The 18,709-nt window shown below is 47.7% G+C and overlaps 6 protein-coding genes across 6 annotated transcripts; 2 read left to right on the top strand and 4 right to left on the bottom strand.

The window, feature by feature from the left end:
* Positions 1-352: 352 nt before the first annotated feature.
* LTR84_004215 (uncharacterized protein) lies at positions 353-2,087 on the bottom strand (the record flags this gene model as incomplete). The annotated part of the gene is made up of 2 exons (XM_064847793.1): positions 353-1,122; positions 1,172-2,087. The coding sequence occupies 2 exons, from the start codon at positions 2,085-2,087 to the stop codon at positions 353-355; spliced, it is 1,686 nt and encodes a 561-aa protein (XP_064704905.1).
* Positions 2,088-2,634: 547 nt separating this feature from the next.
* LTR84_004214 (uncharacterized protein) lies at positions 2,635-3,752 on the top strand (the record flags this gene model as incomplete). The annotated part of the gene is made up of 2 exons (XM_064847792.1): positions 2,635-3,286; positions 3,364-3,752. The coding sequence occupies 2 exons, from the start codon at positions 2,635-2,637 to the stop codon at positions 3,750-3,752; spliced, it is 1,041 nt and encodes a 346-aa protein (XP_064704904.1).
* A 205-nt stretch (positions 3,753-3,957) lies between these two features.
* Positions 3,958-4,962, bottom strand: LTR84_004213 (uncharacterized protein; the record flags this gene model as incomplete). Its single annotated transcript, XM_064847791.1, has 3 exons — positions 3,958-4,695; positions 4,772-4,839; positions 4,893-4,962. 3 exons carry the CDS (start codon positions 4,960-4,962, stop codon positions 3,958-3,960), a joined length of 876 nt encoding a protein of 291 aa, XP_064704903.1.
* Positions 4,963-10,359: 5,397 nt separating this feature from the next.
* On the bottom strand, positions 10,360-11,364 carry LTR84_004212 (uncharacterized protein; the record flags this gene model as incomplete). Its single annotated transcript, XM_064847790.1, has 1 exon — positions 10,360-11,364. The coding sequence occupies one exon, from the start codon at positions 11,362-11,364 to the stop codon at positions 10,360-10,362; it is 1,005 nt and encodes a 334-aa protein (XP_064704902.1).
* Positions 11,365-11,978: 614 nt separating this feature from the next.
* LTR84_004211 (uncharacterized protein) lies at positions 11,979-13,109 on the bottom strand (the record flags this gene model as incomplete). The annotated part of the gene is made up of 1 exon (XM_064847789.1): positions 11,979-13,109. The coding sequence occupies one exon, from the start codon at positions 13,107-13,109 to the stop codon at positions 11,979-11,981; it is 1,131 nt and encodes a 376-aa protein (XP_064704901.1).
* Positions 13,110-14,214: 1,105 nt separating this feature from the next.
* Positions 14,215-16,853, top strand: LTR84_004210 (uncharacterized protein; the record flags this gene model as incomplete). Its single annotated transcript, XM_064847788.1, has 3 exons — positions 14,215-14,491; positions 14,546-14,689; positions 14,785-16,853. The coding sequence occupies 3 exons, from the start codon at positions 14,215-14,217 to the stop codon at positions 16,851-16,853; spliced, it is 2,490 nt and encodes an 829-aa protein (XP_064704900.1).
* Between the last annotated feature and the right edge of the window lie 1,856 nt (positions 16,854-18,709).

Raw genomic sequence — 18,709 nt, 5'->3', positions numbered from 1 at the left:
ATCACAGTTTCTATGGCGAAAGACGAGGCGGCTGCAGCCGTTGCAGGCGCGAAAATGACAAGGGACTTACATGTCGTTGATGAAGAATCTCTACTGGCGTTGATTGGGTGGGATCTCGAGGATGTATGGCATGAAAGGTAGACGAAGAATGACAAGAGTTCACAAAGTCCCCTTTTCATTTCTGTTGGTTTGACATGTGTTCTCCATGATAAGGCTGGGACTTCCAGGGGCGACCGATGAGCCTGTTGAAGATGACACAATTTCTCCAAAACTGACTACTTGTAAGCCCGAATAATATGAGGTTGGAGGACACCCAGGGGCTAAGCTGTCCTCAACACGGATATGTCGTCAGCTAGGCATGCCCATTGACCTGATTCTCATCAGCCGGACCGGAACTCGTTTCCATCTGCCTAACTTGCCATGGCAAAGGGTCTTTTGCAGCCTGCGCTGGCCCCAGATCACCTGAGGCAGATCGACGTTTCTGCCACTCCTCAATATCTCTCTGATCCACGAAGTTCCCGTGGAGGCCAAGCTTCAGTTTGAATGGTAAATGAATGACCGCTATTGGACCTTTCGCAACATTCAATGCATCCATGATGACAATATCATTCCTCAGCACATCCAGGTGGTTCAGCAGAGCAATGATATATCCCTCGCCTTCTCCTCCATCGTGTTTCGGGATGAACGATGGCTCTTGAAGTGTGGCGGTCGGCCCAGCAAAGTAGACATCTTCTGTTCTTTCGTTCCAAGTATAGTGGCCCAGAGAGTTGAAGAGTCCACCAGCTGGAGAACCGCATTTAGCAAAATCGTATGGTTTTGTTGGGTCGACTTTCGCCTGCCAGAAGTGATTGTATGCTTTTGTTACATACCGGTCATCGATTCGAGAAAACTCTCCGTTCGTCAGCCAGGTCTCCGCCGGTGTGACTCGAGTTCCGGACTTGGCTTTCGGATCGAAGATCCATCGACACGTTGGACTTCTAAGTTGGTTTCTTTTGGCTAGTGGTGATTCTTTTTCGTCCAGTGGAGGGAAGAAAAAGAAGACATTACCATCGGCAACGGTGAGATCGAAGACAACCTGTCCCTCGTCGTTCTCATAGCAACCTGCAACGTGGCCGTGGAAGGCTGAAAGCTGTTAGTAGGGCTTTGTCGGCGGATCTATCACAGAACTCACCATTGTCGGCACGAAACCAGATAATATCTTCTGGCTTTCCTCCCTTCCGAGGTACCACTCCATACCACTGATCTTCCTTCGGATCCCAGGCCCAGTGGTTCCGGCCCTCTTTCAACCGATCCATCGAAGTCCACTTGACCGGGGTCAGAGGGAGAACCATATAATTCTTGCTAATGCCACAGTCGTGGATCATTCCACAAAAGGGCGCTTTGTACCATGCCTCCTCAGTTTTCTTCCCGTCTGCATCAATCGTCCAGACAACGATGTCGTTTGAGCCGTCGTGGCCATCACCGCCAGCTTCGTAAGCAAAGCACAACATCTCTCCTGTTTCGGGATCGAATTTTGGATGTGCAGTAAATGTTGGTGTCAGAACTTGGCCTTCAAAATCGTACCGTCCGATTGTCTCCAACGTCACAGGATCCATGATGTATGGCGGACCATCTTCTTTCGAGGCTAGAAGGACGCCTCTCCAGAATGTGATGTTCGTATTCGCGGCTGTCCGCACGATCCCCTTGACAATCTCATTGTCAGTATATGGATTGCGGTACCTCCCGAACAAGGCTCTCCGAGCTTGACTCTCGGCATTATATCGATCGGTGTGAACATATCGTTGCTTGAAGTCTGCATGGCCATTTTGGATGCGTATTGCGGTCACACTCCCATCGCCGTTGAAGTGTATGTCATCTTCAAATATCGGTGGGAATCGATGGTCTGGTTGGATCCGATAGAACGTTCCATTAATCTCTGGTGGTATCACGCCGTCAAATTCTAGGTCAAAAACATCGCCTTCGAGTCGTGAAGGCTTGTTGAACCCTTGAAACACTCCAGTCTCCGGATACTTGACATGGTCGGTGGTCTTACGACCACCCGTGTAGTTCGACACAACCTGTGGTGCGAGCTCGTAAATATGTGCCATTATTGTTCTATCTGTTTTACCTCCAGCCTCATGTACTCTGTGCTGTTAATTGCTGTATCGAATATAATTATCACATATCTTCCTATGAACACTTCCGGTATACTCGACCTATTCGGCGAATCGCGAGTCGTCAAAGTCCATTTACCAAGCATGGCAAGACCTGGACTAAGCACCGTTCGGCAAGGTGTGGTGGCTAACTGCCGAGATGTACCTACCACTTGGTAGGATGCTGTTTTCATCCTTGAAAATGGATTTTCAGGATCGTCCTGTCTTTCCCGGTCGATGCCCAATCCATGACCTGGGGTAATTAACTCTCTCGGATTCATGTTACCGATGAGGGGATTGCAGTTCTTGCGTGGCTCCTCCAGGGTCTCTTCCCCACACGGACGCCAGCAAGCATCTCCGCTTCCAAAAGGGGCAAAATGAAAACATGCTACCTTTTTAGAGAGATGGATAGGCAAGTCAGTTGTCTGATCATTTGTCGACGTTATTCCAATCGCCAAAACCCTAGAGAACATCGTTCTTGTCCATCAGAAAATCTATCAAAATGCGCGGCGTGATTGCCATCGAAGAGGCGACGATAGATCCAGGCTCCGTTTCAACCATTGGAGAAACAATCAAATGTCTGATCCCTGGCCTCGTTGACATCGATGCAGCTACAGCAAGCCATGCAAAGCGGCTACTTGACCTACACGAAGATCGCTTACGTATCATGGACGAACAAGGTGTTGAGTATATGCTCCTTGCACATACTTCACCCGGGTGTCAAGGGCAGACAGATCCGCAAGTGGCAGAACAAATGGCCGACAGATCGAATAAGTGGCTCAGCGAACAGGTCAAGATCAACCCTACAAGGTTTGGAGCACTTGCTGCCCTGAGTATGCATGACCCTTTTCAAGCTGGGAACGAGCTCAGGAGAGCAGTGCAGGAGCTTGGATTCTTCGGTGGCCTGGTCAATGACTATCAATCGACCGGCTCGGATGGTTCGGGGAGAGCATATTATGATACCATAGATTATGATCCTTTCTGGAAGGTTGTTGAAGAGCTCGATGTACCTATATACTTTCATCCTAGATATCCGCCGCCACCTGATTTAGCATCGGATGCACCACAGTATGGCAAAAGAGGTCATCTCCTGGGTGCAGGTGTCCAGTTTCACCTGGACCTCAGTTGGCATATCTACTCTCTGTGCTCGGGAGGTGAGTTTTCAACATTCCGTCCTCAGAATCATCACCTTGAGCAATCAATACTAACTGAAGTTCTTCTGCTTTTACAGGGGTCTTCGATCGCTTTCCCAAAGTGCAGATCGTCGTCGGCCATTTAGGGGAGAACATCCCTTTCAACCTGCACCGTGCCGATCACTGGTTGAATATGCCGCACAAGCAGTCCTCACGCCCGTGTAAGTACGACTACACGTATTACTTCAAGCACAATGTCCACATCACAACCTCAGGCAACTTCTTCACTCAAGGACTCAAGTTATGTGTCGAACTTCTCGGCGTAGACAGAGTTCAATTCGCTATTGACACGCCATATGAGAAGACTGAGGAGGGCATGGAGTGGTGGAGAAGTGTTACCTTCGATGGATCAGATGGTGAAAAGATCAAGGATGACATTGCGAGAGGCAATGCTATAAGGGTTTTCAGGCTGCCATTAAAGCTCTAAGTACTAAATAAATGATCACTGAAGGCTGTGCCGAACATTACCATTATGTGAATATCACTATGTTTGACTGAAGGCAGCTACAACTTCATCCTACCCATATCCAGACACAACCAGATACTATTTGCCTGAAATATATTCTTGGTTTAAGGGATTTAAATTTGCGAATGACTATGCAAAGTCAAGCTTTACAACTCTGGTTACGTTCTCAAGCAGGTGTGGCATCAGCAACCTCGCCGTTGCTATTCACAACATCTGCCACAGAAGTCTTCTCCACTCCATTCCCCTTCTCGGCTTCCAGAGCCTTTTGCTGATCCGCCGGCAAAGCCAAACTCAGAGGTGGCAGAGCAGTGCTGACATCCTGTCCATACTTCGGTGCCCTGAGGTCGTCATCCTTGACTTGCTCACCAGTGACTGGATGAGCGTAATGGAACGGAATGACTCTTGTATCCGGCCACAGCATCTGTTGTTCAATCAACTCATCTGGTCCATTTGGATCCTCAGGGAATGTCTTTGTTGGCCAGGGAATGTAGTTCTTCTTGGTATGCGACCATCCGCGATCGAAGTCTGCGTGCCAGAAAGGGAAGTACCGGTAGCGGAAAGGCTTCCACACTCCATTCTCCTTGATATACTCGTTTTCGTAGAGCCCACCTTCCCACCATTGCGCGTGCCCTCGTGGATGCTCTTCTTGGATTGACTGATGAGTACCAGCAGACATAAGAGCTCGGATTCGTGCCCAGGCTCGCGTGCCAGAAGGGTCCACGTCTACGATCTCCTGCATCATTGGGTGATCGAGCAGGAAGCCATACACTGGTCCATTTCGCCCCTTCACGAATGTGTTTTGAAACCTTCCGATGTAAAGTCGTCGAATGCCCTCCTTGCCTCGATACCGTGAGCCCAGAAATTCTACGTATGCATCTGGATGGTCGGAAAACATGTCGACGACCTATTGGTTTTACCAAATTTCTTTCAGCATACTGGCAAAGGAACAACCTCAGGTTATAGTTGGGCTGTTGACTGACCTCATTGTACAGACACTTGTCCAAGTAGTAGCCGTACTTGAAATGGACTTTCCTGATCTCTGCTTCGTCTGTAACCGAGTTAGTCCTCCTTCAAAGACAAGAACTGTCATCGACAGCATACCTTCCACTTTTTGTATCTTCGCATGTAGTCTCCTAACTTCAGCTCTGAGCTCTGCCAATTCATCCGACATCGTGATTCAAATATCTTGTTCAAAGACTTCTTAGTATTTCTAAAGCCTTCGAAAGCAAATTTCATCCAGCCTTGAGGATTGAAAATTTACAACTGATACACACGAAGTGGTACGCCACGATTACTCTTTGTACGATTTCGACACGGGTTTGCTCTCCGCATTCTTCAATCCATAATATGCTTCTCCGCAAATGGACAGTGCCCCAGCCCGATCAACTGCTTAACTGGTGACTAGTAGGAAGTCCCGCAGTTGTTCCAGATTTCCAGCACATTTCTGGATATTGCGGGGTTTGGGGAAGGGTTCAGATTCACAACACTACATCGGCATCTTTTTCTGGCTGCAGTGTAACTTCGCCATCGGCACCATTGCTCCGATATTTGCAACTAAACGAGCACAGCGGTCAGACCCCTCGGCATTCTTCTGTAGGCGTCAATAGGCTCTTTACTGTTGCTACATGTCTTTTCACCAATCTTCTCACCTGAAATCGAAGTGGGCGTGGACATCGAGACACCTTGACATTAAGATAGACTTTCGAACCCGCAAATGTTCGAGGTCAAGCTTCGAGATCTTGGCTTGAAGACGCAGTGCGAATTTGCCCATCACTCACTTATTAGCTCTAGGCCTGCGAAAGTTCTGTTAGTAACAGTGTCTGAAAAAAGACTGCAAGTCGACGCCCAATGTGGTCATAAGGCAGGTATTGGTTGAGCCAATCGATGAATATCGTTGCGAATCAGCCGGAACAGAAAGCGCATTGGGTATATTCGATCTTGCTCGGTTCACAACGGCGATTTTCTGCTTTTCTTGTAGATCTTAGTACTCTCAGAAACATTAGAATACTTTGTAGTTTGCACTCAATATTTGGTTGCACACCCACATTCCATCGCAAAATATTGTACGTCCAAAATGCGACTTTAGTTAATCAGCCGCACGCTCTTCGAAGCTAGCCCGTGTAGCAGAAAGTAACAAATTTATCCGTTAGAACTCAAGAAAAGGAGAAATGGCTGGGGCAGTTAATCATGCCCCTAGACTAAGTCAAGAGCGATAGGCTTTCGTATAGTAGTGCTGACTAGATCTGAATGAAGTCCGCGATCTCGTATGCCACAGACTGCAGACGTAATAATTATGTTATTAAGTAATTATTCATAGCGGTAAATGTATTAGTCAGGTACCCCTATCGCGGATGATAAAACCAGGACAGGATACGCTAACTAGTCCCAGGACACGTCAAATGCAAGGCGCGCCGGAATATTTGCGTCTCAAATGCATCAACCACAAGGCGGCTCTTCACTTGTTCAGGCTTCACCCTAATAGTTTGCGCCAATGAAGTTTAGTTTCCTCATACGGGATGCATTGCCAAAGATAAATGTGAGTAGCGCAAACCGGGCACGCGCTATGAGTTCCCCTGTGTCTTGCTACGCCACTTACGTTTTTCGTTATGCAGGCTTGAAGCTGATGCAGAGATGAATCGGAAAGATGTTGATCTGATACTGGACAAACACCGCCTTGTAAGGCGTGTGCGAACATACAATGTGACAAGGTGGTGTATCGAGACATGCCTTTGTAACCATACGGGGCATGAGATGTCCCACTTAGACCCAGCGTGAAATATGTAGTTGTTGAGTATAAATCAAGGAGATGAACTGCATCTTCACGAAGAGCGCCGTCTGTTTGTCTTCGTTTCTTCAACATCACTTTGGAGATCGGGCTTGTTAACATTGAGCAAGTATGGGAGGATCTTTCGCATCCATTCCGAATGGTGCCCAGGGAACTCCACTACCTTACAAAATTTCGATTCCAAGGCAACAACTTGACGAATTTCATCAGCTCTTGCGACTCTCCAAGATAGGTCCTACAACATTTGAAGGAGAGCAGACAGACGGTAGATATGGAATATCACGCAACTGGCTGGTCAACGCTAAGGCAAGATGGGAGCAGTGGGACTGGTAAGGATGGAACAAAGACAAGCTACTGATCAGTTCAGCTGAGAAAGTCTAGGCAAGTATGTGAGGATCGCTTTAATGGCTTCCCGAACTTCCTAATTCCCATCTCACATGGCGGAGATGTCTTCACTGTTCACTTTGTGGCATTGTTCTCCCAGAAGCAGGATGCAGTTCCGGTCTTACTCTTACACGGTTGGCCTGGAAATGTTATGGAATTTTTCTCCATCCTAGATATCCTCACCAAGCGTTATACTCCTGAAACTCTGCCATATCACTTTGTTGTGCCATCGCTGCCTGGCTACGCCTTCTCCTCCCCTCCACCAACCACTCGAGACTTTCAACTTCAAGATGTGGCGAGCATTATGAACTCACTAATGATTCAATTGGGCTTCGAAAATGGATATGTTTGTCAAGGAGGAGATATTGGGAGCAAGGTGTCAAGGGTAATGGCCGCAACCTATGCAGAGGTCAAGGCACTGCATAGTAAGTGTGATCAGCTTTCAATTAAAGCCTACCCTGACCAGACACAGTAAATTTTTGCATTATGCCTCGCCCAGAGGGGTTTACAGATGACGGCATCACCCAACTAGAGATGCGTGGGCTTGAAAGATCCGACGAGTTCAAACGACTTGGTTCCGCATATGCCTTGCAGCATGCTACTAAGCCCAGTACTATCGGCCTCGTTCTTGCCGCAAATCCTCTATCCCTACTCGCATGGTTTGTTGAACCTCCCATAATCTGTCTGGAATAGCTTCCAGGCATACTATAATTGATGCTGATGGTAGCGTGCCAGGATTGGCGAAAAATTCCTTGCGTGGACAGATGATGACCCACCACTCGACGAAATTCTGGCATCAGTCACTCTGTATTGGCTGACTGAGACCTTTCCACGTTCAATCTATCCCTATCGTCAGGTTTGAACGCCCATTTTTACACGACGTTGCTATTTAACAATTGCTGACCATCGATCTAGCTCTTCACGCCTGGGGTTGTCGGCGCACATGAAAACCCGGAATGGTATATCAGAAAGCCTTTAGGCTTTTCTTGGTTTCCTAAAGAACTGGCACCAATTCCCAAGAAATGGGCTGCAACAACAGGCGACCTTGTTTTCTATCGTCAGCATGACCAGGGAGGACATTTTGCAGCAATGGAACAGCCAGAAGTCCTGCTTGATGATATCGAGGCGTTCATTAAACAAGTGTGGTTAAAATGATCCTGCGGACCGAATGACCGGCCTGGCACTATTCTCCCTCTCATTTCGTTTCCCCACAATTTTCGCAGTCAGCTGAAATGAAGTGAATTGGTATCGTTCTGGTCCTATTAAGTCTCATAGAAAATGTTAGAGGGGAGTAAAATTGGATTTTAGTTTAGCCTTAGGATCAGTAATCGAATGAGACTGTGCTAGCTTATCTTTCAACTTCACCTCAATTAGACTATGTCTATTGCTAAGCACACTTCGCAGCATTTGCATGCAGCTATCCTTTTCAAGTCCAGTCTCATTACTGCCGCGCTATTTGAGACTCCAATCCAACGCATCGATCCTTTTGGGTAATCCAATAAGAGGCATCTAGTAAGGTCACAGGAGCAATGAGCTTTGCCTTTGTGCACCAGTCGTCCATTTCCTTATCTCCTCGCCGCCAACTCCAGCTTCCCCCCAATCGCGAGCTGATCTTGCGGGTGTCTCGACACGCCGCAGCTAAGACACGTCAAAGAAATGGCAAAGGCATTAAGGTCAATCTTCGTCAAATTCCTGACTTTCTGCTACACAATGAGGAATATCAACAAGATATCATTATAGTCGACTCTTGCCATTCTGACTTACATGACAGTGAGAGTTCATCAGACGAGCGGCTAAGTCTGTTTCTCAACAAGGACAATCGCTCCGCTGTAACGCCGTCTTCAGCTCCTGCCCTAGTCCTACCCATAGCAGCAGGCCGAACCAGGTTAATGGATTTAGCTCAGGTTAGCCTCCTCCATAATTTGATTCGCCATGTCAATCCAGCGACATCCCACATCGATATTGTGAGGTTGAACAGACTAAGTCGACTGGCGCAACCCAGAACTTTACTTGCTCTCGCAGAGAAGGACCATGAGAATACAGCGACAAGTCTATTGATTGAATGCGTTGTTGCCAGAATTGATCAGACACTTCATGTAGACGGTTCACGAGCAATGGACCAGATGAAACTGCAGATTGTTTATCGTGAAGCCCTTCGCAACATGAGAATGGCGTTGATGGCGCGATCCGTGGTCGACTGGGGATTATACAAGGCCGTGTTGCTCTTTGATTTGTTCGAGGTGTGTAGCGAACGAACATAAGACGAACAACTCTCACAAGATATAGCTTCTCGAGCTCAGAATCGAACCTGGGAACGATTACCATGCGGAGGCAGCCTCTAAAGCTTTGGCGTCTTTTGAGCCAGGCAGTGTGAATACCGAATTTCGTAGGGATTTGCTCGCTGCCCAAGCAGAGCTTCTGGTACGTGTGCAGACAGTCCAATTTTGTGATCACATCTCACCAATTTCCAGATTTTGAACTCGGTAATCACTAATACTGAGTGTTTTCTGCAAAACTCTGGCTGGCAGTCAGCACTTAAATCCTCAATGATTTATGACGGGGAGTTTGGGCCCCGATCGCCGCTGGTCCTGGATCTCACAATGATATCCGCGAATGTCCCAGGTCTGTTCAGGAGGGTGACCAGCCTCGTTGCGCAAGACTGTACTGAGGGACATATCTGCTTGGCCAAAGACATCTGTGAGCTACTTCGTCGATATGAGAAATGGCTTCACGACTGGGAAGCACTTGGCCATGATATACAGAGATCAAGGCTTAAGTCCTCATCGAAAGACCAGATGTCCGAGATGGCCGTCAGTACTAGATATCTCGGATATTTCGCCATGTGCAACAGACTATTGGCTGCAACCATGCCATTACCCAGCGTGGAAGTTGAAAGGCGGGCGCTACACGCCTCCAAAATGATCATAGAATCGGCAAATATTTGCTCCTCTGCTGGTGCATGTGTACCAGGTATTCGCTTAGCACGTCAGGTGGCACGATCTGTGGTATCTACGACGTCATCGTGGTCCCATTACAGTTCTTACGGGCTTTACACGATTCAAGACCATGTTTTTGAGGCTTGGTGCAAACTACTCGATCGATCCAAGCACAGCTGAGCGTGGAAAATTAGAATACGTATGATAGCAAAACAACCGAATCCTCACCATGGGTAAGACTGCCGCAGAATCTGGCAATATCGTTCCTGCACGGATAGCATGGCCTGGCGGAGCGCGACGGCCAGCTTTGTCAGAGGAGCGTGAATGGCGTCCTAATACTTTTCTAAACAACAATCTAATGGCTCTAACAAGTATAGCAAGGGACCAAATGGACCCAGAATACCAACCACGATGCCCACAGCTTACGAGATGGCTTGCACGAGATTCCTAGAGAATCTCCACCTCATGCCTTAAATGCGAGCATGGCGTTGACACTATCCCGAACGCATTCGTCCAAAGACCTGTACTGAATACCTAGGATCTCCTTCGACAGGCTGTTATCGATTTCGTACGGGAACGACAATGGCTCAGCAGCATAATTGGCAGGGAGTCGATCCTGTAGCTGAGGAAAATTCTTGTTGATGGCATCTGCGATCTCGGAGTTTCTATAAAAGCCTGCCACGACGAAAATTCTCTTGCCTTTAGCTTTGGGCTCTGCAAGCGCCTTGACATGCGCTGTGGCCAGATCGCGAACATCAATCCAGAGAAAGATCGGGGAGTGAGGAAGGCTGTTTTTCATTTTGCCTTGGATCAAATCGCGTGTGAGTGTGTTTGACGTGTTAATGGCGTTCAGGGAGTCCAGATAGTGCACGACGGGGCCAAAGACGGCAGGTGGTGTGAGAGTAGTCAGCGTAAAGTTTGGCTGTTCCTGGTCCATGAAGTCCCACGCAGCCTGCTCAGCCAGTGTTTTGCTGGCGGAATAGGCAACGAAAGGGCCTTGAAGTTCGGCGTCATGAGCTGTAAGAGAACTCCACACCGATTCATCGTAAATAGCTGGATGGTTGCCGTGCCTTGCCATTGCAGCAAAAGATGAAGTCAGGACCACTCGTGATACACCTGGAGCGTATTTCTTGATAGACCAAAGGATACCGCGTGTTCCATTAATCGCAGGGTCGAGCATATCTCTCTTCACATCTGTGACATTGAAATGAAATGGGCTAGCAGTATGAAGGACGCCTTCAAAGGGAGGCTCGCTTTGGACGGCGGTATCAAAAGCCCCTTTTGCCGCTATATCTTCCACCACAACGAATGAGAGCTTTTTAGTTGAAGTCTCTCTGTGATTACGAATGATGTTCTGTCCTTTTTCTGTGGTGCGAACTGTAAAGACCACATGGTGACCAGCTTTCAACAGTTGGTCGATACAATGTGCGGCCACAAAGCCGCTCCCGCCAGTGACAAGAACCTTCATCTTCTCAGTGTTATCTTCTCAGTGTTATCTTCTCAGTGTTATCTTCTCAGTGTTATCTTCTCAGTCTTTTATCAGAACTTTATGAACAGAGGCGCAATGAGGTAGAATCGTACAATGTCGAACGCTGAACTAAGCAATTCCTTGAGTTCCTACTTGGGAATATATAGTTCTTTAGGTCAACTAGCATTTTCTCGTAGTGAGATCTTGCAATTCAGCATGTCAAATGGGTGATGGCGATGTCCCATACGCTGGCTCCCAGGTCATACCTGAAGCATGAGAAGCCCTTGATGCTTAGAAATCTTTTACGAACAGGAAATCATTTACAAGATTTAGCGGACTGGAGTTGTCCCGGGGCGCATTTCATGACCGAGCTAAACTACTTCTTGACATTCGTACCCTGGTCGTCTCCACTCAACAACAGGCACTTCAATGCCAGCACGATCCCCGTTTGAGGCTTGTCGCTGTCGCAACTTTTCTACCACCCAGCATTGAGATGGTCATAAACGCTTCCAAGTAAGTAAGTAACACGAACATTCTGTTGACGCAATGCAAACAAAAATTAATTGCAGACTAATCAGATTGTTGTCCTAAAAAATCCTATCTTTAGATAGTTCTCACGCGCTGGAAGCACCAGGCATAGCTATCTCAGCTACGGCTGGTGCTGGTACGGGCGGAACAACAACATCAATGACTTCAGGGACATATGTAGTCTCTTCCGCGGCGGCAAATATGGGAAGTTCAGGCTCACGCCAAGGCTTTGGGGTGAAGAGGAGAATACTCTTCAAGCACCAACCACTCAAAGCCTGAGTTTGTGTCGCGTCGAGAAGGCTTAGCCCAGGTGCTTTCCTATGCATGCATACCGACTTCAAGTTGATCCGGGTCAAAGAACCTGGCCCACCATGAGTAAGAGCATCCTCCGTCAGCGCCCAGGCTAGGGGGTGATACATTATTCCCTCATGAGAATATGCAAGTCCCGCCGGTGTGAATCTGGCTTGTACTTGCACTTCACAATTGGTCACTCCGACATTGCGTTCATCCTTCATCAAGGCAGATGCAAAGGAACCAAATTGGGGCTGTACAACTTCATCTGTCGCGGAGTATATTGATGTTGTCGGGACGTATGCCGAATCGCCACCATTAGATCGAAGAGCTGCGATGAATTTCGAGTTTCTGGTTTGCGCCCAGACAGCTGGGGTGCCAGGCACTGTCCCTGGGATGGGACATAAACCCCAGGCATTGACCGTTCCTCGAAAATCTGCCGAGAGGCAGATAAAATTGCTCACTTGGGCACGAGTGCTCGGCCAATACTTGAGTGACCATTGAGTGGAGAGGTTACCCTGTGACCAAGCAATGACTGCTACCTGCTTGTTCGAGACCGTTGAGATGTAATTGATAGCATAAGCAACATGCTCTGCATTCTTCGGTGAAGCATCACACATCCTTCCAGGGACATTCAACCAAACTGGATCTCCGAATGAGCTTCCACGCAGCAGCTTTGCAAAGTTATGCTGGAACGCTTCGCCTCCAAATGATCCTGTGCCCGGGACCAGCACAACAGGCGTCTTCCCATCCAAGCCGAATCTGAAATCTGCGGGTATGAAAATGGCTGAACGGAGGCCCGCTTCTGCTAATGAGTATGGGGCATCTTCTGCCGCCTTTTGTGGATAGATAGCTACTATCGGGTCGGGGTTTTGGTTCTCATGGCTGTTGATGTTGATACTTGTCCCTCCTTTAAACTTGAACATGTTGCTGATGGTGAAGTTGGCCTCCTCTCGAGTGAGCCAACAATTGCTTTAGATCGAGAATGGTATTTGGGCAGCTCCAATTAGGGAGGCGGCTTTTCTGCTCATATAATGCTTCCATCAGATCGCCGGAAGGAATGCTGGGCCTATTGGGTATTCCATTGTCGCTATGTATGATGGCCATATCTTGACCAATACTTGCACTAGTATGGTTCATGAGAACTCAACATGCTGCCGGATTCGAAATTGAAGTCCAGCAGAGATATGTCGGAGTGGAACGCAAGTACTGGCAGCTGAAGACCAGGTCTCGCTGGGCGTTGCCGCTAGCAAGGGAGTTGTGCTGCCTATGCGGCTTCGCCTAGGATGATTGGAGATAAGCGAAGAGGTTCGTGTTCATTTACGTGAGACAGGATAGGTTGTACGTGAAAACCGTCCTTCTCCTCTTTCAAGTCGAGCACCAGCTGATCCATTGACTCTTCAGAGTCCTTTTTGGCTGTCAACACCTCTACCGAGTCGAAATGAAGTGTTTACTCAAAGTGTAGGATGTGCTGCAGGCTATCTTCCTTCTCCTCCCTGTGTGTTGTTCCTCGGCCAATAGTCATCTGCGGTGGCTACTGCTCTGATGAGCTTACGTACACTCTTCTTGGAGGCGCAGCAAAGCTTTTCCTTTGCTGTCATTAATTGTTCAGCAATACGGTTGAACAATTATTTCATCACATCTTTACATGAATTATGCGGGGTTTTCACGTATAGACCCAGATTCACGGGCTCACTTGCTCCCCAGGTGATGCTGATTAGGAAGGATAGCATGTTCTTCTGCAGATGATTCTCATGCAGCTGACAGACGATCTGATCAAATGCTTCCTGGCAGTCCGATTGAACCAATCATGCATTCTGGGAGGAACCTTCAACCCTTGTACCGCTCCATGCGATGGGAAAACAAGAATCTGCAAGTTGGTGGACCATTAGAAGCAAGCATGGACTATGAGGCAGAAATCATCACAGCCTGCTGAAAGGCGAGTGTCACGATAAATACGCGCCGATTTCCCATCATGAAGCTCAGTTTCGTGTGGTTGAGGATCCATCATTGCTTTATTGAATTTTTGAGATGTCGTTCCTCATCAACAAGGCGTCCGCAGCAGCGCATAACCTGCAGAAATCTGCAAACCTCGATAATGTCACCAACAAAATCAATTTAGGGAGTATCACAAATGTCGTCTCAGGCTTAGTCGGCGCCCCAGATGCAAGCTTGAGACATCGATATAACAGCTCTGCACCTGTCCAAGAAGGCAACAGTGTCAAATTCCACGTGGATGGCTGTGCTTACTTCTGGGCAGTTTCTGAAGCTTTAGAGAAGGTCAAGGAGTCGATCTGGATACTTGGATGTGAGTGATATTGCTAACACGGGTGTGAAATAGGAATGATCTGACATGCGACAGGGTTTCTTTCCCCGGAGGTCTATTTGAGACGTCCCCCGTCGGAAAATGAGAAGTATCGGCTCGATAGGATGTTACAGGCCGCGGCTGAACGTGGTGTTAAAGTCAACGTGGTGGTGTTCAGAGAGGTACCACAGTTCATGTCCTGTGAGTAATCCACAGTCGCGTACAAGGCGTAGATAAATTTGCTTTGTACGGTTGGGAGATATTTTGATGCAGCAGATCTGACAACATGATTGCAGTGTCTTCCCACCATACCAAGCATTCTCTAGAAGCCCTACACCCAAACATCTCCGTTTTCAGATACCCGGACCATTATTCTGGTGTGAAAGGTGCAATATCATCAACTAAAAGCACTCTTCAAAGTGTCGTTGCTGGTGGAGCCGCAGGGCTAGGCAAAATATCCGACGATACTCTACAAAGTATGTTCGCCATCGCTGGCGGTCCGACCCTTCTCTGGGCTCATCACGAGAAAGTTGTGATATGTGACAGGAGCTTAGTATTCATGGGCGGTATCGATCTATCTTACGGGAGGTGGGACACCATACAGCATCCCATAGCTGATGCTCATCCTGGCAATCTCGACGAGATTGTATTCCCAGGCCAAGATTATAATAACGCCCGAGTGATGGATTTCAAAAATCTCGATAAATGGGAGCATAATAAGCTCAGTCGGTTGACAACTTCGCGAATGGGATGGCAAGATATCTCAATCAGTTTTACAGGATCGGCAGTTTCGGATGTCTGCAAACATTTTGTTCAAAGATGGAATTTCATCCACAAGATGAAATATAACACTGGCTTGCCTGCTGATCAACGCTACGAACCTTTACCGGAGATCACGACAGACCTTAATTCGAGTTCAAACCACAACCTCCAAGCACAAGGCAACATGAATTGTCAATTTGTCCGCAGTGTGGCCAATTGGAGCAGTGCTTTACCCACGGAGCATAGTGTATACAACGCCTACATCGATATCATCGAGAAAAGTGAACATTTTGTTTACCTAGAGCACCAATTCTTCATCACAGCTACAGGGTCCTGGATTGGTACAGTCTGGAATAGGGTGGGTGAGGCACTTGTCCAGCGGGTCTTGAAAGCTGCTCGAGAGAAGAAAAAGTACAAGGTGATTGTGGTCATGCCTTCGGTACCTGCATTCCCAGGGGACCTTCAAGCATTAATCACAGGACATCCTCCCCGGGCAATCATGAAGCTCCAATATAAGTCCATCAATCGTGGGGGTTTCAGTATTCTGGAAAAGATTAAGAGGGCGGGCGTTGAGCCTGGCGACTACATTCGTTTCTACAATTTACGCAATTACGATCGTATCAATGAGAGCGCTATCTTGCAAAAGACTGAAAAAGCCAGTGGAGTCGAGTATACCCAGGCGAGTCAGGACCATGACGACATCGTGGATCCTTTCGGTCTTCGTGCGCAGAAGGAATTCGGCGAGTTCGAAGGCGACGAGGTAACGCAAAACCATGAAGCATATCAGAAATATCAAAAGGTATCAAGCCATACCAGCGATTGGGACACAGTGAGTTCGTGTTATATGGCAAATAATACGGACATCAGGAAAGTCCCATGGCAGGGTGGTGGGTCGATAGCAGAAATCGACGCCTTTGTCAGTGAGGAATTGTATGTCCACTCGAAGGTAATGATTGCCGATGACCGGGTTGTGGTCATCGGGTCTGCAAACCTCAATGACCGTTCGCTCAAAGGCAGCCGCGATTCTGAAGTTGCCTTGGTGATCGAAGACCAGACTCCTCTTCAGACTCTAATGAACGGAAAACCATACCAAGCTAGCAAATTCGCAGCCACACTACGACGATATCTTTTTCGGAAGCATTTGGGCCTTCTGCCGCCCCAGGATATGCGAAAACCTGACAGTCACTTTTTCCCTGCCCCGGGAACCAATGAATACGACTTTGGCTCGCTCTTGGATGAGGTGGTTGCAGATCCATTGCACGATATCACACAAAAGCATTGGAACCAAGTCGCCCACGATAACACACTTGCATTTCGTAAGGTTTTTGCTCCGATGCCGGATGACACGGCCAAAACTTGGCTGCAATACCAGACATTATTCTGGAAGAGATTCACTGGACCAGACGGCTTGCAAATGGCTCAATGGGGACATGTTGCTAAGAGCAATTTTCCAAGTGGAGAGGAAGGTGTCAAACAAGTTAAGGAAGAGTTAGCAAAAATCAGAGGTATGCTAGTTGAAATGCCTCTGGACTTCCTTATCAAGACGGATATCCAAATTGAGGATCCAGGATACAACATCATCACCAGACAGGGATATGTGTGAGGCTCTAGATCCACCTGGGCATGGTTCTCTCAAATCAGTTGTTTAGTGCGGGAAGTACGCGAATTGAAGAGGCAATGCAATATGCTTCAATCACTGGCTGATAGTCTGCTTGGTATTGTCGTCGTGCGTAGATCCATGGACATAGGAGCGGGCCAAATAGCTTGTGTGGCCTCGGGAGGAGTTTCACAGGCTAATTACATATGTAGGACGTACCTAGCTACCTAAGGTACTTAAACTTGACCTCGAACTACGTATGAGTAATGGACTAGAACTGCCGAAGTCCGAAGGGCTCTCCCCCACAACATGTGCAAATTGCGGGGTTTAGTTATTAGCCCTCAGCGGCCTTCGGCTGGCGACTTTCATGTTCAACCAGCACCGTTGTTGTCGGTCTGTTTCATGTTACTCAGGGAGTCAACGGTATTTTGATAACACTGCAACGTGGTGTGCGCATTGCGATATGAAATTACCGAATATCGCAACGGAGTTCTAATGGCTGGTCTTTACGATAGAAAGCGCAAAAAGGTCGATCGGACTGCTATTAGCTGTGACAGATGCAGAAGCCGGAAGACAAAAGTAAGGACATTTTCTAATGAGAAACTGGGCACGGCTGATGGCTGTTGGCTGTGCAGTGCAAGAATCCAGGTAGACCCTCATAACTTGCTACGGAAGACCTGAAGAGTAACTTATCGTCTTAGATCCCGGACCATGTGATTATTGCAAAAGCATCAACGCCGAGTGCCAAACGGACAAGGGGAAGAGAAGGCAGCGGCCTTACTACTATGTGTCTGAGGAAGAATATGCGCTACTAAAGAAAATTGTCCAACATCAGATCTCTACTGAAGATATCAATCTATCGGTCTTGCGCGATGTTGCGTCACAACTCGATGTCGTCGACATCACAACACCGTTGGCGATTTCGGACCAAGATGTCCTACAATCCCTTGTTGTAGAACCTCAGAATGCTACGTCCACCCCCAAAGCCGAGGAGAGAATTGTTGTTGAAGAAATCCAGAATCTCCACGCCAACTTGGGATGCATGATGGTAGACTCAAGTGGGGAGTATAGTAGGTCTCAGACAACCTCCGAAGCTTCTAGCTGACACCTACAGGATACGTTGGACCCGACTCTGGAATCAGTTTCAACGCAGCCGTTCGCCGGCTTGACCCAGATACAGATGCTAGGTTTGAAGAGGACTTGATTCCCCCAATGAGAACAGCAACTTTGCCGCCCGCCACGCCATCGTCTCCAGCAAATTTGAAATTTCCACAAAAGGCTTGGTTTCCTCACAAGGAGCTTTGCCGGTCATACATTTCATCTTATTTCCAAGATGTTCATTGCGTGTACTGGCTGTATTCCTCAGAATCTTTCCATACGAGACTGGAAAAAACGTACTCTGACATTATGTCAGCATCAATTAGTGTCTCGTGGCTATGCTCATTGTGCTGTATCTTCGCCATAGGGTCCATGAGTTCAAAAAACAGTCGTGAGGGCACAAAATCTTCCGAATATCTTGCCATAGCAAAGGAAATGGTACCTGAGATATGTGACGAGGCTGACCTCGACAGTGTCCGGGCCCTTATTCTCCTAGTGAGTGTTATCGTGCGATATAAGGTACTATTGCTAAAAACTGCTAGGCATTGGCATTGCAAGCGCATTGTTTTTCTAACAATGCTTATCTGCACGCTGGTCTGGCGACCCGTGTAGCTTTTTCTCTTGGCCTTCATATGGACAAATATTCCCTTTCTCATGGTGTCGTCGACAAAGAGCACGCCCGAGCCATTTGGTGGACATTGTATGATTTTGACCAGGAGATAGCACTAAAAACTGGCAAGCCTTGCAGCTTCTCTGAAGCCCTT

The sequence above is a fragment of the Exophiala bonariae genome, assembly GCF_035927105.1.
Source record: "Exophiala bonariae strain CCFEE 5792 chromosome Unknown scaffold_18, whole genome shotgun sequence".
NCBI classification, from domain to species: domain Eukaryota; kingdom Fungi; phylum Ascomycota; class Eurotiomycetes; order Chaetothyriales; family Herpotrichiellaceae; genus Exophiala; species Exophiala bonariae.
The sequence above is the reverse complement of the archived record's forward strand: the minus strand, read 5'-3'. Positions and strand labels throughout refer to the sequence as shown.